We start from the raw sequence: 27418 nt of genomic DNA, 5'->3' as shown, positions 1-27418 counted from the left end.
TCAACGTAAAAATTATTTAATGTGTCATAAAAATGTTAAAGTTTTGATATATAACAGCCCTGTTTATTTTAATTATGACAATCAAAAATATTTGCTATGGAAAATCAAAATCAGTCAGTTGACACTCAGCTCTCAGTTTGTAAGGGTTTATTTTTTTGTTTATTGTTATTTTTTGTGTGACCGGGAGTGTAAATGAATATATAATGAAAGCTTAAACATTATTTAAAATACGTCGAAAATCAAATAAAAACATTACTTTCAAAATTTAATAAAAATGCAGTGCTTCCATAAAAATGCCAATACAATGCTCCGGCTAACAAATTTGTTGTTGTTCTGCTTGTTTTTTCGTAAGTAAAAAAATAAATGAATAAAATACATACGATATTTGTTGATTAAAATAATTAAATACATATTGCCAATATTTTTATATGCGTCTCTTAATAGAACATCTAATCGGGTAAAAAACTGTTTTAGATATTTTGTTCAGAAGACGTAAATATGTGTAAAATAAAATCCAATAAAAAGTTTATTGACCTGTTTGTGGACTGCCGGCTTTTTAAATTGTTGTTATTATTGCTATTTTCACTGTAGCTGTTGCTTTCGCTCCAAACGTTAACTTCAGAAATATTACAAAGCAATTCTTAAAGGCACAATATTTCAATTAATGTACTTAGAATAATTGTGCAGTGATTGTTGTTGTATTGGAAGTTTCGTGATATTAGAATTTATGTCTGCTATGTAAAATTATTTCATTAAAATTCATTCATTATAGATCAGCTTGTAGTTCTGTTTAATTCAACTAGAGAGCAGTTACTTTCCTTTCCTTTGGAAGAGCTCAGCCACATGCCAAACATTTCCACAGAGACCAAACGTTTCCACATACGTAGCGATAGTCTATTGGTTGGACTAATATAAGACAGTTCTATACAATTTAAATAACTCGGTATATATATATATATATATATATGTATATGTATAGATCACTTACAAATATGCACGTTTTCTATTTTCTTCGACTTTGATAACCTTGTTCTAATCACTTTTTAAGGTCAGCTCGGCTAGAGAAAGTTTTGTTGCTGTTTGCTTCCATTTCGTGCTTCACAACAAATTTCAGTTGAAATGCCTGACTTGAGATTTTTAGTTATTTAATGCCGCTATAGATAATATATACATATGTATTTAAATGATATTCATATGAATACAACACCGATCTAAAGTTCTTAATGAAGTATCAGTTGCTGTTATTGCAACTCGCGGAGATCTATCGAGCAGATAACATGAGAGGATTCACATATACGTATGTGGGTAGGTGAATGGGAGATAGGTGAGATTTTAATTCTTCTATATTTAATTGAGATTTTAATTGAGTTAAGGCGAAGAAACCTAGCCACTGCAATGGGATATAGTCAATTATCGATTCGGGTCAGGGTATCGTATGAGAAAGTGTGACTAATTAATAGTTGTATATGTAAAACTTGTTTAGAAAGATATTTAGAGTGAAGAACTTGATAAAACCAGGGCACTTAGTCAGTTGACCAATATGTCCGAACCCATAAGCGAAATGCTTGCTTTTTTTATCTAATGTAGTGCCTTGGGAAGTCATAATTGCAAGTTTTTTGGGAATTAATTAAAATTTTTCTTGCCAATATAAAATTAAATTGTCATAATAGTCTACAACATAAGAGGGTTCTATAATTAGTCAATGATCATAAAACCATTTACCCAAAAAATGTATATTAGGTTTGTCAAAATTTTCGTAATACATTAAAGAAAATAGCATAAACTCCATGAAATATGAAGATCATTAAGTCTTGTTCGTCTGTTTGTTTCTTCCCAAACTACTCTCTTAGTTTTTTAACTCCTCAAACGAAAGTTTGTATATTACGTTTATGAAGATTTTTGTATTTTGCATTAAAAAAAACGTCGTAGACTTCTAAATATACATATATTTTAGATCAACTCGACGATCTAATTTTATTTTATACTGTCCATTTGTTTTCCATCCATCGCTTGTAGTTCAAAGCAATGCTTAAGTTTTTAAACTATTCGAGTGAAACTTGGCACATCTACTTTTCGAAACTGGGTCATAATTATTTGCTGAAATCAGACAGCTATATCTTATAGCTGTCATATCAAGTAAGTGGTTCGGTTAAGTGGTTTCTCCGGTTTTTATTAAGATATTCAACTACAATTTTAGGTACACAATATAAACTGTAGTGTTGGAACCGACGAAATGAAGGTTAGTTTAGGATTTAGATACCACTTTTTTACCGCTGTGGGTACCTTATTAGAACAGAATCTGAGATGGGGGGTCTGAAGTAACAGAATCCAATTTTGTCAAACCCTCTTATTATTTTCTCCACATGTTACGAAGAAAAACAGAATCGATTCAAGGAAAGATCTGCTGTACTTAGACTAGGCTGTATTACAATAAGTGGGCGTCAGTTATCTGGAGGGCTCTGTTTGAAGACACACTAACGTTGTGCCATTCATCTTATCGGCACGAGTCGAATAATACTGAAAATTACAGGTTTTTTCAAGTTTTCCCTTTCTAAATTAATTGTGTTCCGTTGTGTCAGTTGAAAATTGCCTTAAGAACAGACTCTTTTCAAGAAGAGTGCGCCATTGTCTTGATATAGCATAGGGTAAATATATTAAGGTGATATTTTACGTTTGATCATACGAATTCAATAAGAAGTCGTACCCAAAAACAAAAAACTTTTGTGTAGAGTATCTAAGCTTCGACACAACCAAAGCTAAATCTTTATTTGATTTTATTTATTATTCGATGTAGTCATCCTCAAAAGTTTATATACTTATATTATGAAGACTACTCGGCTTCGCTGTTGGTTCAAAGATGGAATCTCGAAAAAATACTCTGTCGAAATATGGCATAAAACCAACGTTGGTCAGTTAGTACAAAATTCAACTGATGTCTTGGTATAGTCATTGTCCAATCTCTTTAGTTAGCAAGCAAAAACCTGATTAGTCTAAAAGTTAGGAAATCTAAAGTAAGCTAATGTATTAAGACGGATTCAAAATAACCTATTTCCATATAAAAATATAATGCGATACTTTTTTCTAAAGACAAAAAAAATTTATGAATAGTTAAAAAAAATAAGAATTAACTATATTGTATCTAGGGCGAATATCTATTAAGTTCATGAAATAATTTATTGTAAAATTTATTATAAAGTAAAGAAAAAATAATCTATCTTTATCTGCATAAATTCAATTTAATTACAAAAACTGCGTTGATGAAAAAATCTGTTTTTCTGTTAGATAATTATTTTTCCAGGAAAAGAAATGAATATAAATCATTAATGCGAATACATGTGGCATTCTCACTTATCTGTCGATTTATTTCGATTTATCTGTAGTGTATCTGTAATCTGTCGTTTATTTTCAAAAGAGCTCTTCTTTCTTATCTTATAATTTTTAGTAAGTGTTTTGTCTTCATCTTAATATAAACATAAAATTTTCTTTATTTAATAAATTTAAATAAAATTCATTGATTAAAATTGACAATAAACAAGAAATTAATTTATTTAATTTTATAGACAACAGATCATTTTTCCAAATAGCAAATAAACAAGATCCTATGAGATCCCTTAAGACAAAAACTCCACAAATAGATTAAAACAAGTGCAGTAAAATTCAGAAATAAACTAATAAGGGATTAGTAGTATGAACTCGGCTTTGTTGAATTTCGATTAACATTTGTATTAAAATTTAAAAAAACTGTTAAGACTGATCTATTAATGAGATATAGGCACAATGGCTTTAATACTGTTTAGTTTAGAACAGATTATACATTGTCACTGCTTTGCATTAAAATAAGATTTTCATAGATTAGTATTGTATGTTTAGTTGATTCATACGTTGATGGCATACATAGTAAGAGATTAGATATACGTGACTATATATACGAGGTCTATTTGATAAGTGGGTTAGAGCCGTATTAAATAAACTTTAAAAACTTTTTGTAATATTCCTATAATAAGCTCGTAACTTTTGAAAGTTTAACTCTAGATTTCACCTACTTCTGTTCTGATAGTTTTCTATTATGGAAGGGAAGATTTGGTAAACTTGCAAAAATGGGGAAAGAATAATTTTGCATGTTGGCAAGACACACCTTTTTATAAAAAAAGAAAATGTTTTAAATGAAATATGGAAACTATATTGTCATATGAAATAATTCCAAAGTGCCTAGTGGAGTTTTGTTGTGATTAAGCTCGGTCAAAGACCCCAGATAGGCTAACAACTCCGAATATATTGGATAAAATCGTGTTGGAGGGTTAGTTATTATCGAATAAAAATTCTAGAAATTGTGAATGTGATAAAAAATTTTAAGAAAGTTGTCACTAAAATGGGTGTCGCGTTCACTCATAGTACATCAAAAATGTACCCGTTTAAATACTTTCAACCAATGTCACTTTTTGGAATCCAAAAGAGTTTTTATGTTCATTAATAACAGTTGATGATATATGGATATACTACTGCACTCTGGTAACAAAAGAAACAGCAAGAAAGTTATATAGATTATGTTTTTTGATGCACATGGCATCATGCGTATCTAACAAAACAATATTATATGAACGTTAGATATAGAAATTTAAAAAAAAGGCAAAAGAAAAAATATTACACCATGACAATCCAACAACTCTTTCGTCAGCTAATACGGCAGCAAAATTGATCGAACTACATTATGAGGTGCTGCCATATCCTCTCGAAGGAGACTATGACAAAAAATTAATTTAAAAATTAACAAAAACTCTGTTTCTTCCATATATGACTGACTTTTTCCAAAAGTCGTCGTAGTGTAAAAAAACAAAATGAATCACCCATAGCAATATATTTATGATTTCTTCACATTTTATAGTTAAATGCATAAAATAATAGGTTATTATTTTCTGTTATGTTAAGCTGATATTAGGAAATTCTTAACAGGTGGTATTTTGGTATCCATTGATCAAAATTTATATCTCCAGCGGACGTAATGTCAGAAGACTGTTAAGTTTAGCTCGATCAGCAGAACAAAATATCTGTCGTGTTTAAAGTGTTCCAATCAGTTGGAAGACGGTGTTCTAGTTCTATTTTATTGTATTCCATTTTCTTCTATTTTGGTCTATTCTATTATATTTTATTCTATTATATTTTATTCTTTTCTATTCTGTGCAATTGAAGTTATTCTATTTTAATATTAGTTAAATTTTTAAAATTAACAAGACTTAATTAATTATCGGTTATGAAAATAATTATAAAAATAATGAGTAGTTTTTATATAAAAATCTTGATCTCAATTAATAATTGTATTTAATTGGTTCTAAAGACCACGTCAGTTCGTATGTTCATACATATAAATTAGACGTTTATTTTTGAATTAGTTTATCAAGTAATTTTAATAAAAATACAAGTGCTTCTAAAACATTTTGAAAAATTTTAATTAAAATGAATTTTTTTTTAATTTTTGTTAAATTGTTGATAATGGCTTTTTCGATGAGAAGTGCTGCAGGTGATTTATCAGATAGATAACATAAGATAATTTTATAGTGTAGTATCAAAAACTTATATTCTGCCGCATATATAGTATGATTGATGACTAAATCAAATGGTAGTTCAATTTTATGATAATTACATACACAAAAGCTTGTATAAAAAGTATTAAATAATTCTAAGAAATGTTTCGTTTAAATTTATTCATAGAATATGTTTACACGTTTCACTTGCGTCACCCGACCGGAGGTGAGTATCTGGTACCACGGGGATCAGTGCCGCAACTTCGGATGTCCTGCCTACTTTGAGGTCGGATGTCCTGATCAATAGACGCCCAATGGGGCGTCCATTAGCACATTATCTTAATACATGTGTTTAGAATACGATGAGGTTAGGCCAACAAGGCAGGTAATCACTAAAAAATCTCTGAACATATGTCAAGTACGATTATTGCTTGAAACTGTCGTCTGAAAATTTTACACCATAACACTTTAACCAGAGGAAAAGGATGATATGTTTGTAAGATAGTCACTAATCATTATAAAGTTCATCAATTTTTTTCATGAATTGCTTCTTTTCCTTTACTCAGTATGAGAATTTTCACTAAATTTTGTTATTCACTCCAGAATTTATTTTAGAAACTCATACCTGCAAAAATTATCTTAAACTAAATCAATTTTGAATTTCTAATGTTATTTCGGTCACACAGTAACCAATTTCCAAAATTCTTCATATAATCATAATTCTAATGTCTGTCCGTCCTTATAGAACTATTTTATGTTTATCTACAATAAACGTTGATAGGACCGAATTAATTCAATCTCCTTATTTTTTTGATAAAATTGAAAGTTCATACACTTCTAAAGCCTATCTTAATATTTTTGTTAGTGTAACAGCAAGCATTTTTGTATTTATAGAAACATGAAGTAGTTCTATGGGAATTCATGATCTTTATTGCAGAGTCGCTAACAAGGCATAGCGACTCTCTTAAGTTTTAACCGGTTTAATACACTAAGAATATGCAATTATATCCATTTTAATGAAGGATTAGTCAGGGATCATCGCTCAATAGAACATTTTCAACACAAAGAAAAAGAAATGTTATTACAACGTCATTACTACGAACATTCCTGATTTGTTTTAAATTCTTCTTTTCCAGAACTATTACTTTTAATTTTTTTACCTATATATCGGTACGGTTCTTCTACCAGAATTATATATCAGTTTTAGCACCTTAATGGGGATCCAAAAATATCTGTATTTATCCTTCTTAAAATGAGAAGCATACAAATAAGTTTTCTTCGGTTACAACAAATGGAACTATAACTACGATCATCAGCCTTTTTTCTATGAAGTCCAATGAAAAAGTGAAGAGATTTTTAGCCATTTAATGGGGATCCAAAAATATCTGTATTTATCCTTCTTAAAATGAGAAGCATACAAATAAGTTTTCTTCGGTTACAATAAATGGAACTATAATTACGACCATCAGCCTTTTTTCTACGAAGTCCAATGAAAAAGTGAAGAGATGTTTTAATTTTTTTAAATAGTATTTTATATATGATCTATATGGTCAGATTATATATCAAACAATTTTCTTTGTTTATTATGACTCATGCCGTCGTAGTTTCCAGTTTTGAAAATATGGCCTATAACTTCGCATTTATCTATTTCAAAGTAGTTCTGTTTCGGTATTATAGATTTTACCACCGTAGTTTCTATTCTAAAAATGATCAAATTAGTTCTCTTTCGGTATTATGGGTTTTGCTACTTTGAAACTTATTATTGGAACTCTTGGTCTACAATTTCGTTTCAATCTATTTCAAAGTTCTCTTTTGGTATTATGGATTTACGTCACCGTAGTTTGCTGCATTATATATTATATATTTTATATGCTGCATTATTTAGTATATTTATTCTTGAAAAATTTTGTCACAATAATAGAGTTTGGAAAATAGTAAAAGGTGTTAAAGATCCATATTAGGATGTTCTCAGCATTGCTCTTAATGCCGATTTTATGTTTCGCCCTGAACTCTTGTATAAACAATAAAACGTCAAAATAAATCTTTCTGTAACTCGTTTTATGTTCAAAACATTCATCAACACCGCTTCCGAACCATATGTTATACCAATATTTATAATAGTATTTCTTTCTATTGGGAACCACAATCTGTTTAAGTGTTTCCATGTTTTCAACATTGATAAAGAAATAAGATATTGAGTCATATTTAATGTCATGTCAGGCTTCCTGAAAGCTAAACGCCTTATTTAATTCTTTGAATGCTTCGGTTTACTTAATACCTGTTTATTTTTACACAAACTCTCTAATTCGACATTTTGCCTCGTTAAATACATTAACATATGATTTGGCCATACACTTGACAAACACAAAATAATCATTGCAGATGTTTGGTAGTTAATAGGTACACGAATGACAGTGTAACCATTACATAAAAATATCCATTTCGATAAATAAAACACACTGCTTACAATTCTCATTACCATTTAAATACACCCTCGCTTTATGATCATTTAAATTCTATTAACAAATTTTAATTTCTTAATTTTAGACAATGCAAACTCTCAGCTTATACCCATCACTAGTGAACAACATTTTGCTCTGACGAACAAAGTTACGATGACTGATCTGAAGCATTCCAGCAATGAAGAAACAAGCTATACATTCGAATCTTTATTGAAAATCAGATCAGTATGGAGCTCAAATACAGAACAGTTATTAGCAGTGTATTTTTTGGACTCGACAGTAAAAGCACCTAGGCAAAAAGGTAAAAGCTTTGTAACACAGAAAATTACTACAATACCAGATAGACCTTTCTATATCACTTTGCTCAACGGTAAACCCAGTAAAGTAATAGCGCACACATCACGTGATCAGTCACTGTTGAATTTGGAACGTGGTATTGCCTCACTGCTGCAATTGCAAAACCAAAATGGACCTGTGCGGGAGGTAGACAGTTCTGGTACGTGTACTACTTTCTATAATAGAAAATCAAGCACCAGAGTTGAAAAGACAAAAACAGATTGTGGACACTGGGACCTGCATGTTTCTTATCGCGCAGAGAAGCCATTGAGTAAGTTATATTTATATTCAATATTTCATTTCAAAATAATTATTTATTTTATTTTGAAATGCAACTTTACAGGCGTTACTCAAAACTCACAAGAACACGTTGAATACGAATTAAGTGCCGATGGAATGCTATTGAAAGCTACCTCAACTGAAAAGCATCGTGTAGTTTTAGAAGCAAAGACCGATGTAGGCAGTCAAGTGGAATCAGTATTTGAAATAAAGAATCTTTTGGAAAATATAAAAAAACCAATAGACCAGATGAATTTTGTGACATTGGATGAAGCGATTAACAGTCTCTTGGAATGGTATCGAGTATTCGACATTGAATCTGACGTTGATGGCGTTGTTAGTGAAATTAAGGATATTACTGTAAGTAACTGAGATACACATTATTACTAATAAATTAAAAAAACTATTAATTACAGTTAAAAGACAGTATTGATAAGAAAGTTAAACTTCTATCCGATAAGCACATTGGCCATGATGAACTTGCCGTTGCAATAGCTGAGTTATTGCCTTTAGCACGCATTACCAAGCAACAGGAATTCGTGAATATCTTGAAATCACATGAAAAATTGTATGGACAATTGGTTGACTTGCTAGCTGCAGCTCAAACGAGTGATGCACATAATGCCATCAATGAAGTGTTTAAATATAATAAAAAATCTGATGAGGATTTCTTAGAAAAATATTTACAATCTCTCGCAGTGGGTACACATCCCGATCGTTATATACTTGTTGATCTCTATGCACGTCTGACAAGCAAGGATGAACCTATAAAAAATTCAAAACTTTATGATACTGTACTGCAAACTTTGGCCACTCTTACAAGACAAACTGGCTTGGAACTAAGCGATGAGTTGATAATACATATTCGCAATTTCATCACAAGTGAATTGGAAAAATGTAAAGATGCTGCCTGTAAAACGCGTTTCATACGTGCGTTACAGAATTTACAAGATGCCAGTACAATAGATATACTTATTAATAGTGTTTTGGAAGGTGATGCGTATACATCAGTTGCTGCTATGCAAGCTTTGCGTGGTTTCCCAGTAGTATATTTCAAAGAGGAGCAACGTAAGCTTTTCGAACAAATTTTCTATCAACTGAAACGTCAATACGACACATCAGCACGTATTTTCGCGCTTGACATATTGTTGTCACTCAAGCCAACTAAGGAGCAATTGGGTAATTTATTGGATTATTTAACATCCAACGATAAACAATTCGAGATTAAGACTTACGTTATACAAAAGTTGCATATGTTGGCCGAAAAATGTCCACGATTTAATGTGCTACTGAAAGATTGTCTAGCAGAGAGACCACATGTTAATAATTATAATACCATTGCTCAAAAAGGTAAGAATATTACTTTTGGTATATAATGAGTGATGTATGTAACTCAGTAAATTGTTGTTAATATTATAACCCATTTACAGCTAAAAACAAATACTTAAATTGGTTGACAGAATAGATAAAACGGGAGAGAAATAACGAGAATAGCTGTGGGGTGAATAGATTTGTTGAAACTAAATTTGATTACATTGAGAAAATCTTATCGGAAGGCGCCATAAATTATGAAAAAATTTAGGTTTGCAGAAAATAAGATTATTTCTCTAATATTTACAGAGTCTAGTGCCTATATTAATTTTATTTTCGGGCAGTTTTAACTAGATGATTTCTTATATTTGCGGTGTAGAAGTCATGCGTTTAATATTTCTTATTGTATGTAAACCTAATATAAAATCGGCGATGTAGACCCGGTTGGAGCTGTTACGGTATTTCATAGATTTAGGTAGTTCGTTCTATAAGAATTTTGTTACTCGATCATATTACACCTTGATGTTCTTTTGATTTATATATTTAATCCTTTAACTCCTAGGAGGAGCATAGGGCCGCAACAAATAACTTTCACTCGGTACGATTGGTGGCTAATAACTCCAACTCTCCCCAGCCTTTCTGCATGTGTGACATTTCCGTGTCGGCTTGTCTTCTTCAGGTTCTGTAAGAATTTTGTTAATCGATCATATTACACCTTGATGTTCTTTTGATTTATATATTTAATCCTTTAACTCCTAGGAGGAGCATAGGGCCGCAACAAATAACTTTCACTCGGTACGATTGGTGGCTATTAACTCCAACTCTCCCCAGCCTTTCTGCATGTGTGACATTTCCGTGTCGGCTTGTCTTCTTCAGGTGTGAGCAGCTCTGCCCTTTCTTCTGCTACCCATCGGGTTCCACTCAATCGCTATTCTTGTAGTTCTTTTGATTTGACGTTAAAGTACTATTGAATGATAGCTCTGGGAAAGTTATAGACATTTTCTTACTATAGTTTTTGCCTTCAACCATATAAATTTTTATACTTTTTAAATGTAGTGTATATACGGCTATATATATTAGGTATATTTTTATAGGTCTTACAACTGTATTAACGCGCCAACTATCAACAACACCAGCATTTAATGAAAGCTTGTTGTCAATACAAGAAATAAACAAAGGTGTTCTCAAGCGTGGTTCTGTGGAATTAATACTAACTGCGGGACGTGAAGAGACAACTACATTTAAGGTATGTATATTTGTAAAAAAAAAAATAAAAATAAAATTTTAGTAATAGATTTCTTTTAGTTGGGTATATACACAAGTGGTTTATCGTCATTTGTCAGTGAAGATACCGATGATGAGGAAGTAGACGATTCACCTGCTTCTGCAGGTATGGAAATATCTGTCCAAGGTGTAATATTACGTCCACTTGTGTTCTTTACTGGAAACTCTGAACTCATGGGTCATGTATGGAGTGGAACCGCTTCAGATCCCACACCAGCATATCAATCAACTACAGTAACACATGATCATGAACATTATATTATACTAGCTTCAGGTGCTACTGTATTTATACGTATAATAGGTGCAAAATCGGTTGATTTAAATGGTAAAGTAAATTTCAGCATTTGGAACCGTAACGCTGAAACGGAAATAAAACAAAAGTATGTATTTATCTATTTCACGAAGATAATGTCATCATACTATTAATTATAATTTTATTTTTATAGTACTGGTGCCGCTATTGTTGGTGTTATGGCTGTTGGCTTCACTTATGCTCAATTGGAAAATCATTTCATAGTGCAAAATGAGCCAAAGATTAGTTTGGATGCAAAAATCGACTTCTATTCAGATATTAAGTTATGTATGCAACTACAACGTCCCGAAATGATTTTAAAGTAAGTCCTTTCGTTTTGGTAACATTAATTCGATATATTTAAATACATTTTTGATTTTCAGACATTCCAATAAAAGATCCATAGAACTGAAAGCAGGCAAAGCCTATCGTAAGCAAGTGTCCACAACTTTCACGCACAAATCCTTTGGCCGCACTTTGGCCTTAAATCAAAAGAACAATGACATGTGTAACATGATCAATGAATAAAATTCTCATAGAACGAACAAATTTTGTAAAATATTATAAAGGGCACATTTTTAATATCACATAAAATAAGCTTTATATTGTTATTTATAATGATAAATTGTACTATGTATAGTTTAACTCCTTTTTCTTATATAATTGTAACGAACGTATAAGTTTCTTTATTTTATTTTATTTTGTTATTTTTTTTTTTGTATTATATGGGCATTAATTCTATTTAAGCAATCAATTATTAATTTTTTGTTTAAATCTTTATTACATTATATTAAATCTTTTTAACAGAATAATTTAAGTCCAATGAAAGATGAACTTTTATAATGTTAAATAAAATCCTTAAAATTTTAAACAAAACATACTTGCTAGTTTTGTCCTTGTTGAGAGTGATTAGCAACCTTTGGTTGCCTAGATAAACAAATTTCTGCTGAATATATACCCGGCCGCTGCTGGGTTTTCCTGATGTTGTTGTTGTGACCCACAGGAATTTCCTTGTGAAGTCTCTTTTTGACAAACGATACTTGATTGTCGAACTTATTTCCTTATCCTATATAACCTTATATCTTAATTTCTTATCCTATATAATAGCTCTTATTATTGTTGTAAAAAGCACTTATTGCTCTTATTGCCTAAAAAGCAATTACATTATATGTAATATTTGTAAGAATGATAAAATTTACAGAAATAAATATTTACCTCGCTTAATTGTAGTATTCTACATCGCGTTATAACCCATGTATTTGACCGATACTCCATTCACGTTTCCTGCTCCACAGGTTTCTGCGGGTTACAACAATGACATGTCCTTTAAATATTTTTTATATTTAATATTTTTAAATATAAAAATTAAATTAAATATTACATATTTTTTAGTTTCTGTGTATGTTATCTAAATAGAAATCATTTTCATTATGTTATGAAGCAGTTGAAGGAAAGTTTTTATTATTATTTTAATTTATTTTCATGTTTAATTATTTTTTAATGTTTATAATATACAAAAAAAACATAAATATACTCAATTAAGTTGTAAGTCTTAAAATTTTATACATGTTAAAGAAGAATTTAATATATTTTTGATATATGTACTTTTCGCTTATATGATTTACATACTATTTGTAATAAACATAATTAATACAGTTTAACAAATATTAAAAAAAATTAATAAATTTAAATAAATTATTTCCTTAATCATTTCATAAGCCTTTATAATAGAAATTTAAGATATTTGCTTTTTGTTAAATTTTAGTTTATTTACAACAAAAAATGGTTCAAGCTTTATATAAATGTAATTAATATAGTAATAAATTTTCCATTTAATTTACTAAAGTTTTACTTTTATACTACGTTTACACTTACAATTATCGAACCTTTTTCACATATTTTCATATGAATTTTGTATGAAAAATGGCTTTAATTGCTGCACACTAAATTAATTGCGATAGTGTAAATATAATATTATATATCAATATGTAAAAACAAATTATTATTATTATAATTTTAAAATTGTTATTATTGAAATTATTTTTCAAAATTTAAATCATATTAAAACAGAATAATACGAAAACAAATTTTATTTTTAGATTTTCATCAATTACTATTATATTTGTAAATAGAAAATGTGCCCAATAGTTATTTAATATCTATAAATCTTTTTTTATACTCATAAATAAATATATTAAATATATATATATTATTATTAATTAATTATTATTAAAAATTGTTGTTTTAGTGGTAAGCAGTTTAGCAGCTTAGATTTTAGTTGGCACCTGAATCTCCAAAATTATAGGTGGCCCCTATAGAGTATGCGCTAGCCCTGAAATTTTAAAACATCCAGCGCACAAATAACGTGCTTTCAGAAGAACTTGACAAGTCTATAAACAAATTAAGTCGAAGTCCCTAATATGAAATGTGTCATCCTGTTCTGTCAGGCCAGTTAGAAAATTGATAACAATTTTGAATATTCTCCTAACGAATGATAGATATTGACTTATAAGGGGGGTTTAGCGGACTTTATATTATTTTAGAGTTATATAAGCTTAGCTGTACAAATTCTTTGAAGTTTTTAAATAAAGTAAATTATTCTCAACAACAACATAATAATCCTAAAACAACAACGATTTATTTCTATAATGCTATTTATTATTCAACTTCGTTCAATTCACTATTTTGATACACTTAACAAATATAAATATAAAAAAAATAAAAATATATGATATATAGATATATGAAAAATTATTGTGTATATGCGTTGCTTTGATATGCAAGAAGAGTAGCAATGTTCATCGACAAGCATTATGAAAAAGCAACTTTTATTCACATTTGCGGTAAAATCATATATGATGTTTTTGGATTCGGAGTTAATATCATCCCTAGTAGGTGTCAATTTCATTTTATTGATGCAGAATTTGATTAAGTAGTGATAATTTCTGTTTGTTGTTGTTGTTAAAAAGTGATACAGGTAGAACTTTACTCGACTATAAAAGCTAATGTAATACTAATCATTTTTTAATATAGAAAACAATAGTTAATTTTTTATAAACAATTAAAAGTTTTAACCATTTATCACATTTAGTTAAAAAAATTAAAAAGTTCTTATCACTTTCTTGATCGTCAGGTTAAATAGTTGATTCGTCCCTACAGTTACGATAAGGTAACCTTTCTCAGCAGAACAGAGCTGAGGCTGCTTGCGTGATATCTATCGGGTCACCACGGACTGCGTTATCAGTTTAACAAAGTGGGTCTGCCCAAAGAGATAGATTGTCGACTCTGCTTATAAGCAGACGAGACTTCTAGTTATATTCTCTGTGACTGGAAAGATCTGGGTCAGCCTTAATTTGGGTCAGGAGAAAGTCACTGGGTCGAGAGGTACTTTCCCCTTCTGACATTAGGAGGTCCTCAACAGCTGACATTCTAATTTTCATTCGTAGAGCGGAATGTCTTCTGTTCGGTTCGGTACCCTGTTTATTCTCATTCTATTCTATCACTTTTTTGATACTAAGTATTTTTTTTTATATTTTATTTAATTTAATAAAAAACTATACCAGGTAAGTATTTGCTTTAAGTTCTTTAATCTAATAATAAATTGTAAATTTTTAAAATTTTATATAACAATCCAGTGAAATTTTTTTATATTTAAAGTTTTCCTTTTTTAAGAAGTGATTTTCACAAAAAAAAAAAAAATAATTAATAGCAGATGTTAGTTTAATAGACCTAATTATATAGCTGTTTCGGATGTAATAAAACAGCTATATATAAAATTCTTACTGTTAGGAATTGAAAGAATTTAGTTGTCAAGTACCCAAAACAGCCTGACGCCACATTAAGAACAGAGCTCATTTTCTTTATTCAAAAATAGATGACTGCAATTCTCCAATTGCTTGGATTGTAGATAGTCAGAACACATTAAAATAATGTATGGAGAATAATTTCACTCAAAAAAACGGTATGTTTCGAAACGAGTCTTTAAAAAACTAATCAGTTAAACTAGTTGAAAATTCAAACTATTAGTAGCAATACTTTAAATATACGTGGTGACTTGTAGCGTGTAAAATGGTTGTTTCTTACCCAACAAATAAATTCGTAGGAAAATCAAACATGAAGATCCATGTTTGATATATATATATATATATGCTCCGATACTCCGACACAGTTGGTAAAAATTCATGATATGAAAAAATTGGTTAAATCGAATGAATATATAAATCGGGATAAGATTTTGATATTGATAGTAACATAGTAACATGCCATTAGACTATGACAACATTTAGTTGTTTGTTAAATTGGGGACTTGTTTTATTGGAAGCTAGTTATAAGAGCTATAATGCGCAATAATATCGTGCCCTAAAGAAAAGCTTGATGCCAAGCTCAATATAATCATTAAGAGTAGCGCTGGAACTTATTTTTTTTACTTTAAATCACGGTTCATAATTTTCTTCCATCAATTCACGGTTTTCATCAATGTTATTCAAAAAAAAAAAAAACTGAAGAAGTATGTCGTCCTTAATTCAGCTTTTTTAGAGCAGTGCGTCACCGTTTGACTACATACATCAATAAATCAAGCTTTCTTTTATTACATGATTTATGGAACCCATAAGTGCAATATCATGCCTTTAGTTGATTTCTATATGCTTTAGCGCTTCCTTTACGATTCTGTTACGGTATTTATATTAAATTTTTATTTCCTCTCTGATCAAGCGATAGCAATTTAGTGGTCATATTCGGCGGGAATTTTACTACATTCACTATCTGACTACCATTTCTTCTGTTCTCTGCAAAACTCTCTTAATGGCAAAAAATTGAATGACCGCAGTGCCGTTAACCATTACTTGACCAAGTTTTTTACCGGTAAACTACAGCATTTCATTTTTAATAATTTTTCTTTAAAAATCTGCTTAAAAATCGCGGATATATATTATATCCTTAATATATGTATATATAAATAAAATTTTTCTTCCAATAACATTTATAAAAAATTTTTAAATAAAATTTTGCAAGTCCACAGAAAATATGTATATATATAATTCAAAAATATTATAAAATATAATATTTTTATAAATATTTATAAAATATTTAATTATTTCTAACAGACAATTTTTAATTTATTTTTTGAAAAATCATTTATGTAATATATTAAATTTTTAATAAAATAATTAATTATTTCTTAACAGCACATTTTTAATTTATTTTAAGAAATATCATTTATGTATTTTACATAAAAATTTTAATAAAATAGTAATTAATTAATAGCAAACTATTTTCAATTAATTTTTTTTTATATATTTATTTATATGTAAGAAACTAAAATTATAATAATATACTTAATTATTTCTCAATAAATTATTGTTTAATAATTCTTAGTAGAAATATATATATAAAATTGTACAATTTATAATTTTATTATAAAATAATTAATTATCATTAATAGAATATTTATTATTTAGTTTTTTGAAATTCATATATTTAAAATTACTAAAATTTTAATAAAATATTTAATTATTTTTCATAAGATTATTTTAAATTTATTTTTTGAAAAGTCATCTATATAAAAATTTTAATTAAATAATGAGTTATTTCTAATTCTAATTAATTAATTAAAAAATCATAAATGTGAAATACTAATATTTTAATAAAATAAGTAATTATTTAATAACAGACTATTTTTAATTTATTTTTTGAAAAATCATCAATGTAAAATTCTAAAATTTTAATAAAATATTTAATTATTTTCTAAGGGAGTAGTTATTAATTATATTTTTTGAAAAATTATGTATATAAAATACAAAAATTTTCATAAAAGATTTAATTATTTCTTAACAGATTATTTTTTATTTAATTTTTTTAAAAATCATATATAGTTAAAATTTTACAAATTCAATGTATTTAAAATTATGCAATTTACAATTTTACAATAAAATAATTAATTATCATTAATAGATTATTTATTATTTAATTTTTAATAATTCATATATATATTAAATTTTGAAATTTTTAATAAAAGATTTGATTATTTCTTAACAGATTATTATTTATTTAATTTTTTAAAAAATCATATGTAAAATTATACAATTTACAATTTAACAATAAAATAATTAATTATCTCTAAGAGATTATTTATTATTTAATTTTTTAAAATTCATATATTTAAAATTTTGAAATTTTAATAAAATAATTAATTGTTTAATAACAGACTATTTTTAATTATTTTTTAAAAAATCATATATATATATATGTATGTAAAATTATACAATTTACAATTTTACAATAAAATAGTTGATTATCTCTAAGAGATTATTTATTATTTAATTTTTTAAAATTCATATATTAAAAATTTTAAAATTTTAATAAAATAATTAATTGTTTAATAACAGACTATTTTTAATTATTTTTTAAAAAATCATATATAATATATGTATGTAAAATTATACAATTTACAATTTTACAATAAAATAGTTGATTATTTCATATTAATAATTTTTTTAATACTTATTTTCGACGTTTCATACTTTTATGCTGCCAAACTCAATGAGCCAAACAGAACTTGAGTTTTTTGCTTGAAACTTTCTCCCATGCAAAAGTCACTCAAACAAGCAAAAGAGTACGCGAATCCTAAGTGCGCTCCCTTTAGTCTTAAAATTTCGTTGGAACGTGTGTGATGTGTTGCGCGTATATCTGTGAAGTGCTCGTATTTCCGTTCGAAATTTAACACAATTGAAAAAGTAAAAACAAACCAAAAATTATGTATTAAAGTAAAAACTAATTATATATATTTGTATAATGTATGTAATAAGTATGTTAAAAAGAAAATGTTTTCATGCCAAAAATCCTTGTTATATTTATGCTGAAGCAAAAAAAGAATCGATTTTTTCATACAAAATATTTTGTTTTGTTCATTATAATATTTATTATTTTCATTATTTTTTTTGTTGTGCCAGTTATTTTATATTGTTTTTATAAATAAGAATTTTTAGTATGAAAAAAAAATTAAATAATAAAGCAGAAAAAAACTTAATACAAATTGCAGTTACAAGTGAAAATACTGTTTTTTGTTTTGGAGTAAAAAGCAATTGCATTTTCTTTTCTTCTTGCATCTCTTGCAGCAAACAGAGTTTATTTATTTTTGCTTCTTTTAAAATTTTTTGGTTTTGTTTTTGTTTTCGTTTTACGTTTTTTGTATGGGAAAGGCGCCAATAATAAGCAAAAAAAAACACAAATGTTACCACGAATGTTAATAAATCAAAGACATTTCTTCTGTAATATTAGTTAAATGGCAAAGAAACAGTTAAAATTATATTACCGCTTATCATATTAACACAATTTTTTAATTCAAGCAAAAATACCAGAAATAAAAAAAAAAAACAAAAAAAATTAACATAGATTTTTTCATTTGGCAACAACAAATCTCTGCAGTTCTGAAGTGTAAAGAAAATATATATTCAAACAGGCAAAAAATATAAATAAAAATAAATAAAACTTGTACTTCGCGCTCTCTCTCTCTCTCTCGCAGTCTTACTCTCTCTCTCTAATCTACAATGAGTGGAATTATATTTTGGCTTTGTGTGCGCTGCTCTTCTGCGGTTGCTAATGCTTATAATGCAAATGCGCTCAAAATGTTGGTAGAAAACAAGAAGTAAATAAGAATTGTTGTGTACACACATTTTTGGGCCAACAACTGATTTTTGTTGTTGTTGGGTTAATTACCACAAAATCAAATCAAATTTATTTACTGCAATAACAACATTTTTCTATTGAAATTTATTTAATATTCTAACGTAAACATAAAAAAAATGCACATTAAAATTTATAAATAATGCAGCAATCACATTTTGCAACACACACAAACAAATTCTCCACACAAAATATCAGCAGGGACAACAACAACAACAACTACAACAAAAACAAAAAACAAATTGTTTAAGTACATGAGAGCGCCATGTCCAAATAGAAAATATTTTGTCACGTTATATTGTTGTTGTTGTTGTTGTTGTTGTTGTGCTTTACTGCTCCACTGCATGTTGAATTGCTTGGGGCTCTGCTCAAATGCATTAGCCGTTTGTCAGTACGTCATAGACACTTTTTTCCTTGTTGTTTTTTGTTTCATTGTAAATATGTAAATTTTGAATTGAATTTTTTTTCATATTGAATTTTAAATTCGCAAATTAGCAAATTCGCAAAATAAATCGAGTAGCATTTCAACTAATAATTATACATTGCACAAAGAAAGAAATTACAATTGAAAAAATACCGATTTTTAGCATTTCATCACGTATGTTGAAAATTGTTAATCAGCAGCAGAGTAAGCGTTTGAGGTAGGTTATTCCATGCGGCCTCAAATCTGACGTCATTTTCTCTTGCAAATAAAGCAAGCAAGCAAAAAAAGAAAACACCAAACACACCAAACACAAAAGAAAGAAATAAAAGCCGGTTACAAGGTTTTTTTTTTGTTTGTCTTTAATTCTGTCAGTACTGTAAGTTCTATTTCGCATAGCCATAGAGTGAGTTGACTTCGAGATGAAGTACAGGCATTAGCACTTGAAGGGAATTAGGATTTGGAATTACGATTTGGTGGTGAGGTTAGTTAACATGTGATATGGGTAAGTTACAGGGGACTTTAAGGTAACGAAAAAACCGATAGTGTAAACATTCTTAATTGGGATAAAATATGGGGTGTTATATATCGGGTTACTGAAACCTATAATATCTTAAAAAAAACAAAAAGAATAGAAACTTATATTGAATCTTAAAAGGAAATTTTAAAGAAACGAAAAAATCGTTAGTGTAAACATTCTTAATTGGGATAAAATATGGGGTGTTATATATCGGGTTACTGAAACCTATAATATCTTAAAAAAAACAAAAAGAATAGAAACTTATATTGAATCTTAAAAGGAAATTTTAAAGAAACGAAAAAATCGTTAGTGTAAACATTCTTAATTGGGATAAAATATGGGGTGTTATATATCGGGTTACTGAAACCTATAATATCTTAAAAAAAAAAAAGAATAGAAATTTATATTGGATCTTAAAAGAAAATTTTAAAGAAATGAAAAAATCGTTAGTGTAAACATTCTTAATTGGGATAAAATATGGGGTGTTATATAACGGGTTCCTGAAACAAACAATACCTTAAAAAACAAAAAGAATACAAATTTATATTGGATCTTAAAAGGAAATTTTAAAGAAACGGAAATCGTTAGAGTAAACATTCTTAATTGGGATAAAATATGGGGTGTTATAAATCGGATTACTGAAACAAACAATATCTTAAAAAACAAAAAGAATAGAAATTTATATTGGATTTTAAAAGGAAATAGTGTGAACATTCTTAATTGGGATAAAATATGGGGTGTTATATATCAGGTTCTAGAAACATATAATATTTTAAGCCAAAAAAAAAAATAGAAACTTATATTGGATCTTAAAAGAAAATTTTAAAGAAACGAAAAAATCGTTAGTGTGAACATTCTTAATTGGGATGAGGTGTTATATATATCTTAAACAAAGAAGAATAATAATTTGCATTGGATCTTAAGGAGTAGTGAACAGTGAGTGGAATAAATCTTTTTGATAGAGCCACTCCCACTACTGAGAATGAATCGGTAAAGAATGAAACAAAACTCATATTAATCTAAATAACATAAAAAGGTCTTGAAAATGATCTCCAAATAAACTATCTGTAATCTATCTATAAATATATATAAATATATATAAAAATATTTATGAAAAATGGTTAAATACACCTCAGAATTTCAATTCTTTCGTTTTTAATTTAATATAAATAGTTAAAAACTTAAATTTTATTAAACAAATCAAATTTAATTAAAATTGGTTAATTTTAAATTTATTTTCAAAAAGCTTAAACTTATATTTAACTTTTTTAATAATTTATATTTTTAAATTTTGTGTTTCTTTATTTTTAAAATTTTTTTATTATTACTTTAAATTTTTTTATATAATTTTTGTTTTTATTATTATATTTTTTCTTAGCTTTTTATATTATTATTATATTTTTTTATTATTTTTGTATATATTATATATTTTATAGAGCAGTTTCAAAAACTAGAGAATTACAAAAACAAATATTATTTTTCTATTATTTTAATTAATTATTAAAATAATAAAAAATCTCAAAAAATTATTTGCAAATAATTAAATACAAGCAATAATTCCAAGATCACTGTTAATAGGTACTTGACAATACTCAAAATAGCTGTATGGTCAGTCAAAAATTCAATTAATTAATAATATAATAAAATTCAATTAATGAAAATAATATAAAAAGAATTTTTGTTGTTGTAGTTCACTATTTTTCAAAACCTCTCTACCAAATATACTAGTTTCTTTTAAATAAAATAGTCATTTCCGTCATAACTGATGTTAAGTTAAAACTTATATTATAGGTATATTATATTATTTATGTTTTATTATAATTCATGAAAGATAATTGAATGTCTTCACTTATGTGAAAAATTAAATAAATGTACGGGTCAAATGGTGATGTAGTGATTCCGACTAAAAATTTATCCGAATTAATATTTCTTGATGATTATCAAATGTGATTATCAAAAGATAATGCCTCTATGATCATCTCCCGCTTGAAATGTGATGAGATCGTATAAATATAGACATTGATAATAAAAAGAATTATGAATTTATATCTCACAAACCAAATTGATTCACCTTACTGCCGCCTTAATCCAAGTTGACTCACCTTAATGCCGTCTTAATGCCTTAAATGTTTTTGATAGCACCTTACCCTTGCCGGTAAGGTCTTGAAGGTGCAATAAAGTTAAGTGCAATCCACAATTTTGTTTAGCACGCAAATCAAATATTGTTTAGCCCATATTGTATAATTGGATATACATGAAAATAAATAAATATATGTCTCCATAGGGTAACCAGGTAAATCTTGGAAATCCCCCTGCTCAAGTAGCAGTCAGCACATCGAATATAGAGGTGCTAAATTCACACCGAAACATGTAGTGGTGTCTTACTTTTAATAGAATACATTATTAAATATGGTTTCATTTTCATCATTACTCTGATCGTTATTTAAAGTGATATATCGATTGTCTTCATTTTTTAATTTATGCGATCGATCTGAAGTTTTTGCTTTAAACATAACATCTGTGATGGAAATAATGCTTTCATAATCTCATGGTGTAGTGTTTTGTAAACGTAGAAATCTTTCTAGTACAGGGGAATCTAATATATCAGTAAACAGTATTTATAATATATATGTATGTGTGTGTATTTGTGTATAAGTATGCGTAAATAGTAGTTGCCTAGAAAAATATTTTGCTCTCTACTTTTTAGTGCAGATATTTTTAAAAAAAACTATTTCCGGTTTTTTTTTTTTGTTCTGGTATGAGTCTAAGATTTTGAAAGGTCCTTAACATGGTTTTGATTATAAGTGCCCTATAAATATTTTTTTTTTCATGCAATTTTTCCCTATAAATCTTTTTCTTTTCATGTAATTTTTCTTTAGTTTTTGTATATTAGTTCATATGAAAGCCGGTCATATACGCATATACTGCCTCAGTAGTGGAAGCATTTCATTAAAACATTTGAATTAAAGACGCAGTAAAATTATTCGAAAGGAACGTCTTTCACCTCCTCTGCGACCGCATATGACACATTGAACGTCGTCGTGTCCTTTTATCCTTAACCTGATTTCGTATGTGAATTGAGTGTGATGTGCACGAAACGAGAACAAAAACAAAACAGAAAAAACGCAAACATTTCTCTTCGAAAAACGTAAACAAAGACAATTGCGTGCAAAATTTTAGATACAAAGTTTTTGTTCGAACTTTTCGTGAATATAATTTTCATATATGTGCACTATATTAATTTTAAATTATAATTTTTTGAATATAATATAAACAATTTATTATTATAATTAATTCATAATATATCTAAGCTTGTTAGTTACATGTTAACAAACCCTAAGACATCAAAAATTTATAAAAAAATTTTATTCAACATCTATTTTATTGTAAACAAACCCAGTTTTTTGGTATTATGTTTCGAATTTTAATAAGAATAGATAACTGTTGTCATACTGAAACTTACAAAAATCCAAATAGCGATTGCGTTTATGTATCAACAATATTTCATTTTTTCGGTTTTGTTTCCTTGATATATTCTTAAAGAAGTTTACTATATTTCATAGAGTAACTGCAGCTGTTATTATATTTATGAGATTTTAGTGTTGTGAAAATGTGACTATTTCAGATATTCTACATATTCATTTCATATATTAATCAAAGATGATTTGTTCTTATTTTTTGACATTATAGTTATAATAGCAGACTTAAGATTGTGAATTTAATTTTAGAACATAAACTCCATTTAGACAGTGAAGTGTTGTAACTTTAACTAGTATCTACAATAAACACAAATTCTATTCTTTCTAAATAGTTATTGGCCATAAACTAATTTGTTTTAATAATTTTCTTAAATTGGTTGTCTGGTTGCAGTGGCGGGTTAACAAGTATTTTTCCATTGACTACAATTAGCGATTTTACACCGTTTTACACTAACATTCCTTGCAACGAACTTTAAAAGATATAAAAAACAAAAACTAAATCCATTCCAGTAAGTTTACTTAATTTAATCGATCTAGGGAAAAGTTATTTCTCTAAAAACTTATTACTTCTAGAGGATAGATAGAGTTTGACATTCACTGAAAAAATGCTTGATTGTTATTTATTATTTATTTATTTTTTATTATTTATTTATTATTTATTTATTTAATATTATTTATTTATTTAATATTATTTATTTATTTAATATTTATTTATTTGTTTATTACTATTATTTATTTATTCATTATTATTATTTATTTATTTATTATTATTATTTTTTTGTTTTTTTTTTATTTATCAACATTTATTTGTTGTTATTTGCTAACAATTATTTATTATTATTTGTTTAACTTATATTTTTATTTTATTTCAACTTATAGTTGTTTTTAAATTTTTTTATGTTATGCTTTATGCACCTTCAAACCATCGGAAGGTCTGACCGACTCCCTATTATATTAATATGTTGTAAACCACCCCTTCTGCGGAGAGTCTTATCCCTCTGGAATTGTGATCACATTATATCTGAGATGGTCTCTTTTTTGTTGGCATTTTATACCTACCATGCTTTTTTAATTTACAATTTCCGTCCAGACATCAAATCTTTATCAAATTTTTCTCTGCTTGCACTAATTTATTAACCTAGTTACTGATTTTTTTCTCAAAGTCTAATTTTTTCACTTTGAGAACTTTAATCACGTATTATTCTATCATTTGATAGCTTTATGGTTTCGCTATCATCTTTTCAACTATATTTTCGGAATTTATTGGTCCAATCCGATCATGTATATCATCTATGAATGTGACTGATTCGTCACATTCTCCGTTGCCATAAATTTAACCGGGTAGATCCTCGTCATACCCGCTTACCATTTGAGTAAGATAGTAAGTTGTGTTTCCCGATTTCTGTTTGAGCTAGATCAGAGTTTTTCAGATCAGATGCGATCGCGGTCCAATACCAATTATTGTATATATTGTAGTGCCGCAAAAACAAATACATTGTTGTATTTGTTGTTTTCGATAAAAATAAAAACGGATAGCCCTGAGTTAGGTTATTGTATTAGGTATCTTTCTAACTTCAAAGTACTTAAATATTATATATATCATTACAATAATAATTATGATTGGTTATTATACTAATCTTAAATAGTTCATTTTTAATATATATATATTTAAAAAATATATAATATAATATATACTTATTGTGTAGAAAAATATTTATTTGCCATAGAAGTTTTGCACTTCAGTGTGGCATTTATGGTTGCTATGTAAATTGAGCCAAAGAGCGAATGCTAAGAGCGCGAAGGGAATGAGCTATTTGTACTTGTTGTTGTTGTTTATCTCATTTGAGTGAAATTGACGGTGTAGTAATTTTTTGAAAAAGTAGTATTTTTTATTTTTGACTACTTTTTCGAGTGTATGTTGTTGTCGTGTTGTGCATTGGCTGTGGCAGCAAGAGATGAAACATGAATGCGTTTGTCGTTCTTGTATTTGAAATTCAAATCGTGGTGGATCGAATGAGGGTTTCTGCAATCCTCGACTAGTCACTGCATTTCAAGCACTCATCGCGGGAGGGTTCTTCAGGAGCAAATATATCTTCAAGAATTTATGACAAAGTGATATAAAAATTTTAAAAATAATATTTTTTTTTTAATATTGTGTTTTATTATTATATTTATGTTTTTAATGGAAATATTTATTTTATTTCTGTTTTTGATTTTTTTTCCTTTAAATGTGTTTAAGAATTAATTTATAAATATTTTGAATATTTTTGTGTTTTGTGTTTTAATTATTTCAATTCAAAAATATAATTATAAAATATATTTAATTATTTTTATAATAATTTATTTTTCAGAAAAATATAATTAAAAATATTTTCGTAAATTGAAAGTGAAAGGATCAAAGTTAAAATATATGAGTGATTTGAAGAATCAGTCCCGAAAAAAATATAAAAAAATAAAACATAATTAAATTCAGTAAAAATCGAGAGTTATAAGAACGTGACTAAAAAAAACGTGATATTCATGTAGAATAACAAAAAGAAAACAAACAATCCAAAGTAACAAAAAATACAATAACAATAACAACAATAACAACAACAATAGCAAACAGAGCAACAGCTTAAAGTGTTGGTTGAATAGAAGACCAAAACGTAAAGCCATCCATCGATCGGTACTAGAAGTCAAGTGAAACCTGTATAAATGCTATACACTTATGTATAGTTAGAGATACTTTTTGTGCGTTCTGAATACAAAATCTTACCAGAAACAAACGCATCTTCCTCGTATCTATCTTTTTTGTGCATCTTTTGTGAAAAAAAACAAATATCTAACGCAGCAAATTAAAAACAAAAACAAAAAACAAATAAAAAATAAAAAACAAATCTTCACAAAAACAAAAACTGTGACAACAGAAGAAATCAAAAAACCGCATTTTCTACAGGTGAGTAAGAAGAAGAAGAACAAGAACAACATAAAAACCCTTTCAAGAAGATATCCACAATTAATAAAGTGGAAGTCTGAAGGTATTCCAATAGTAAACCGGTAGTATAGATTATTTTTTTCGTTTCTTATTTTATTCCTTAATCCTTTTTTATATGTATGTATATAAACATTCCTCCACCTTAATAAGAATAAGATTGGTTTCGATTTTTATCTAATTCTATCTAATTTTTTATGATTCTGTAGATATTTCTCAAATAACATATAAATAAATCCTATTAGGTACTAGATTTTTTTTGTTTATTTTCTATTAAAAATGTGTTCATTTATTATACATAGGCTATGTTCCAATAGACGCAAGTGTTATGTTAATTTATATATTCTAAAGATCGGAAGGTGTCCCTAATATGATTTATGGAAATGTTAGTTTATTTGAAGACTTTGGTAAGCTTTCCAATAAAAATGATTTATTTTTATTTTTTATGTGGATTTTTTAAAATAGTTTTTTTCTGTATTAAATTCCTAACGTTCCAATGTTACAAAGTTTTAGGTTTTAACACCCCATTCTGATAAAAGAATTAAAAAAAATTCCAAAATGTTGGCTATATATATATGCAAATGATAAACTTGCATCAATATTAATAATTTAAATGATTTTGACCGATATACATATATATAGAAAAGAACTATATAAAAAAATACAATTAAAAAAGGATTAAAAAAAACTGTTATACATAAAAAAGTTCATTAAACAAGCACTTTAATAAATCTTATTAGGAACACATTAAGTGTTCTGGAACGTATAAGTTAGTCTATACAGAAAGATACATAACAACTATTCAGTGAATAGAAAAAAAAGTTTGGAATATGTATGATTGCAGTTTAAAAAATCAGT

The 27418-nt window shown here is 27.5% G+C and overlaps 1 protein-coding gene and 1 long non-coding RNA gene across 2 annotated transcripts; both read left to right on the top strand.

The window, feature by feature from the left end:
* The first annotated feature begins 76 nt into the window (after positions 1–76).
* LOC119687635 (microsomal triglyceride transfer protein large subunit) lies at positions 77–12204 on the top strand. The gene is made up of 8 exons (XM_038102033.1): positions 77–347; positions 8067–8588; positions 8661–8956; positions 9013–9946; positions 11002–11153; positions 11213–11571; positions 11638–11805; positions 11867–12204. Exons 1-8 carry the CDS (start codon positions 275–277, stop codon positions 12009–12011), a joined length of 2649 nt encoding a protein of 882 aa, XP_037957961.1. The 5' UTR covers positions 77–274; the 3' UTR covers positions 12012–12204.
* Positions 12205–18138: 5934 nt separating this feature from the next.
* On the top strand, positions 18139–26269 carry LOC119687634. The gene is made up of 2 exons (XR_005253212.1): positions 18139–18217; positions 25938–26269. It is a non-coding gene; the product is annotated as an uncharacterized LOC119687634 (long non-coding RNA).
* Positions 26270–27418: the final 1149 nt, after the last annotated feature.

The sequence above is a fragment of the Teleopsis dalmanni genome, chromosome X, assembly GCF_002237135.1.
Source record: "Teleopsis dalmanni isolate 2A chromosome X, ASM223713v2, whole genome shotgun sequence".
NCBI classification, from domain to species: domain Eukaryota; kingdom Metazoa; phylum Arthropoda; class Insecta; order Diptera; family Diopsidae; genus Teleopsis; species Teleopsis dalmanni.
This window is presented reverse-complemented; position numbering and strand designations above follow the sequence as displayed.

Bases quoted from the DNA above. Each gene is read 5' to 3' on its own strand.
- LOC119687635 (XM_038102033.1), top strand. From the start codon at position 275: ATGCAGTGCTTCCATAAAAATGCCAATACAATGCTCCGGCTAACAAAT. The intron at 8,957-9,012 runs GTAAGTAACTGA...TATTAATTACAG, and splicing joins GTGAAATTAAGGATATTACT to TTAAAAGACAGTATTGATAA. The intron at 11,154-11,212 runs GTATGTATATTT...GATTTCTTTTAG, and splicing joins AAGAGACAACTACATTTAAG to TTGGGTATATACACAAGTGG.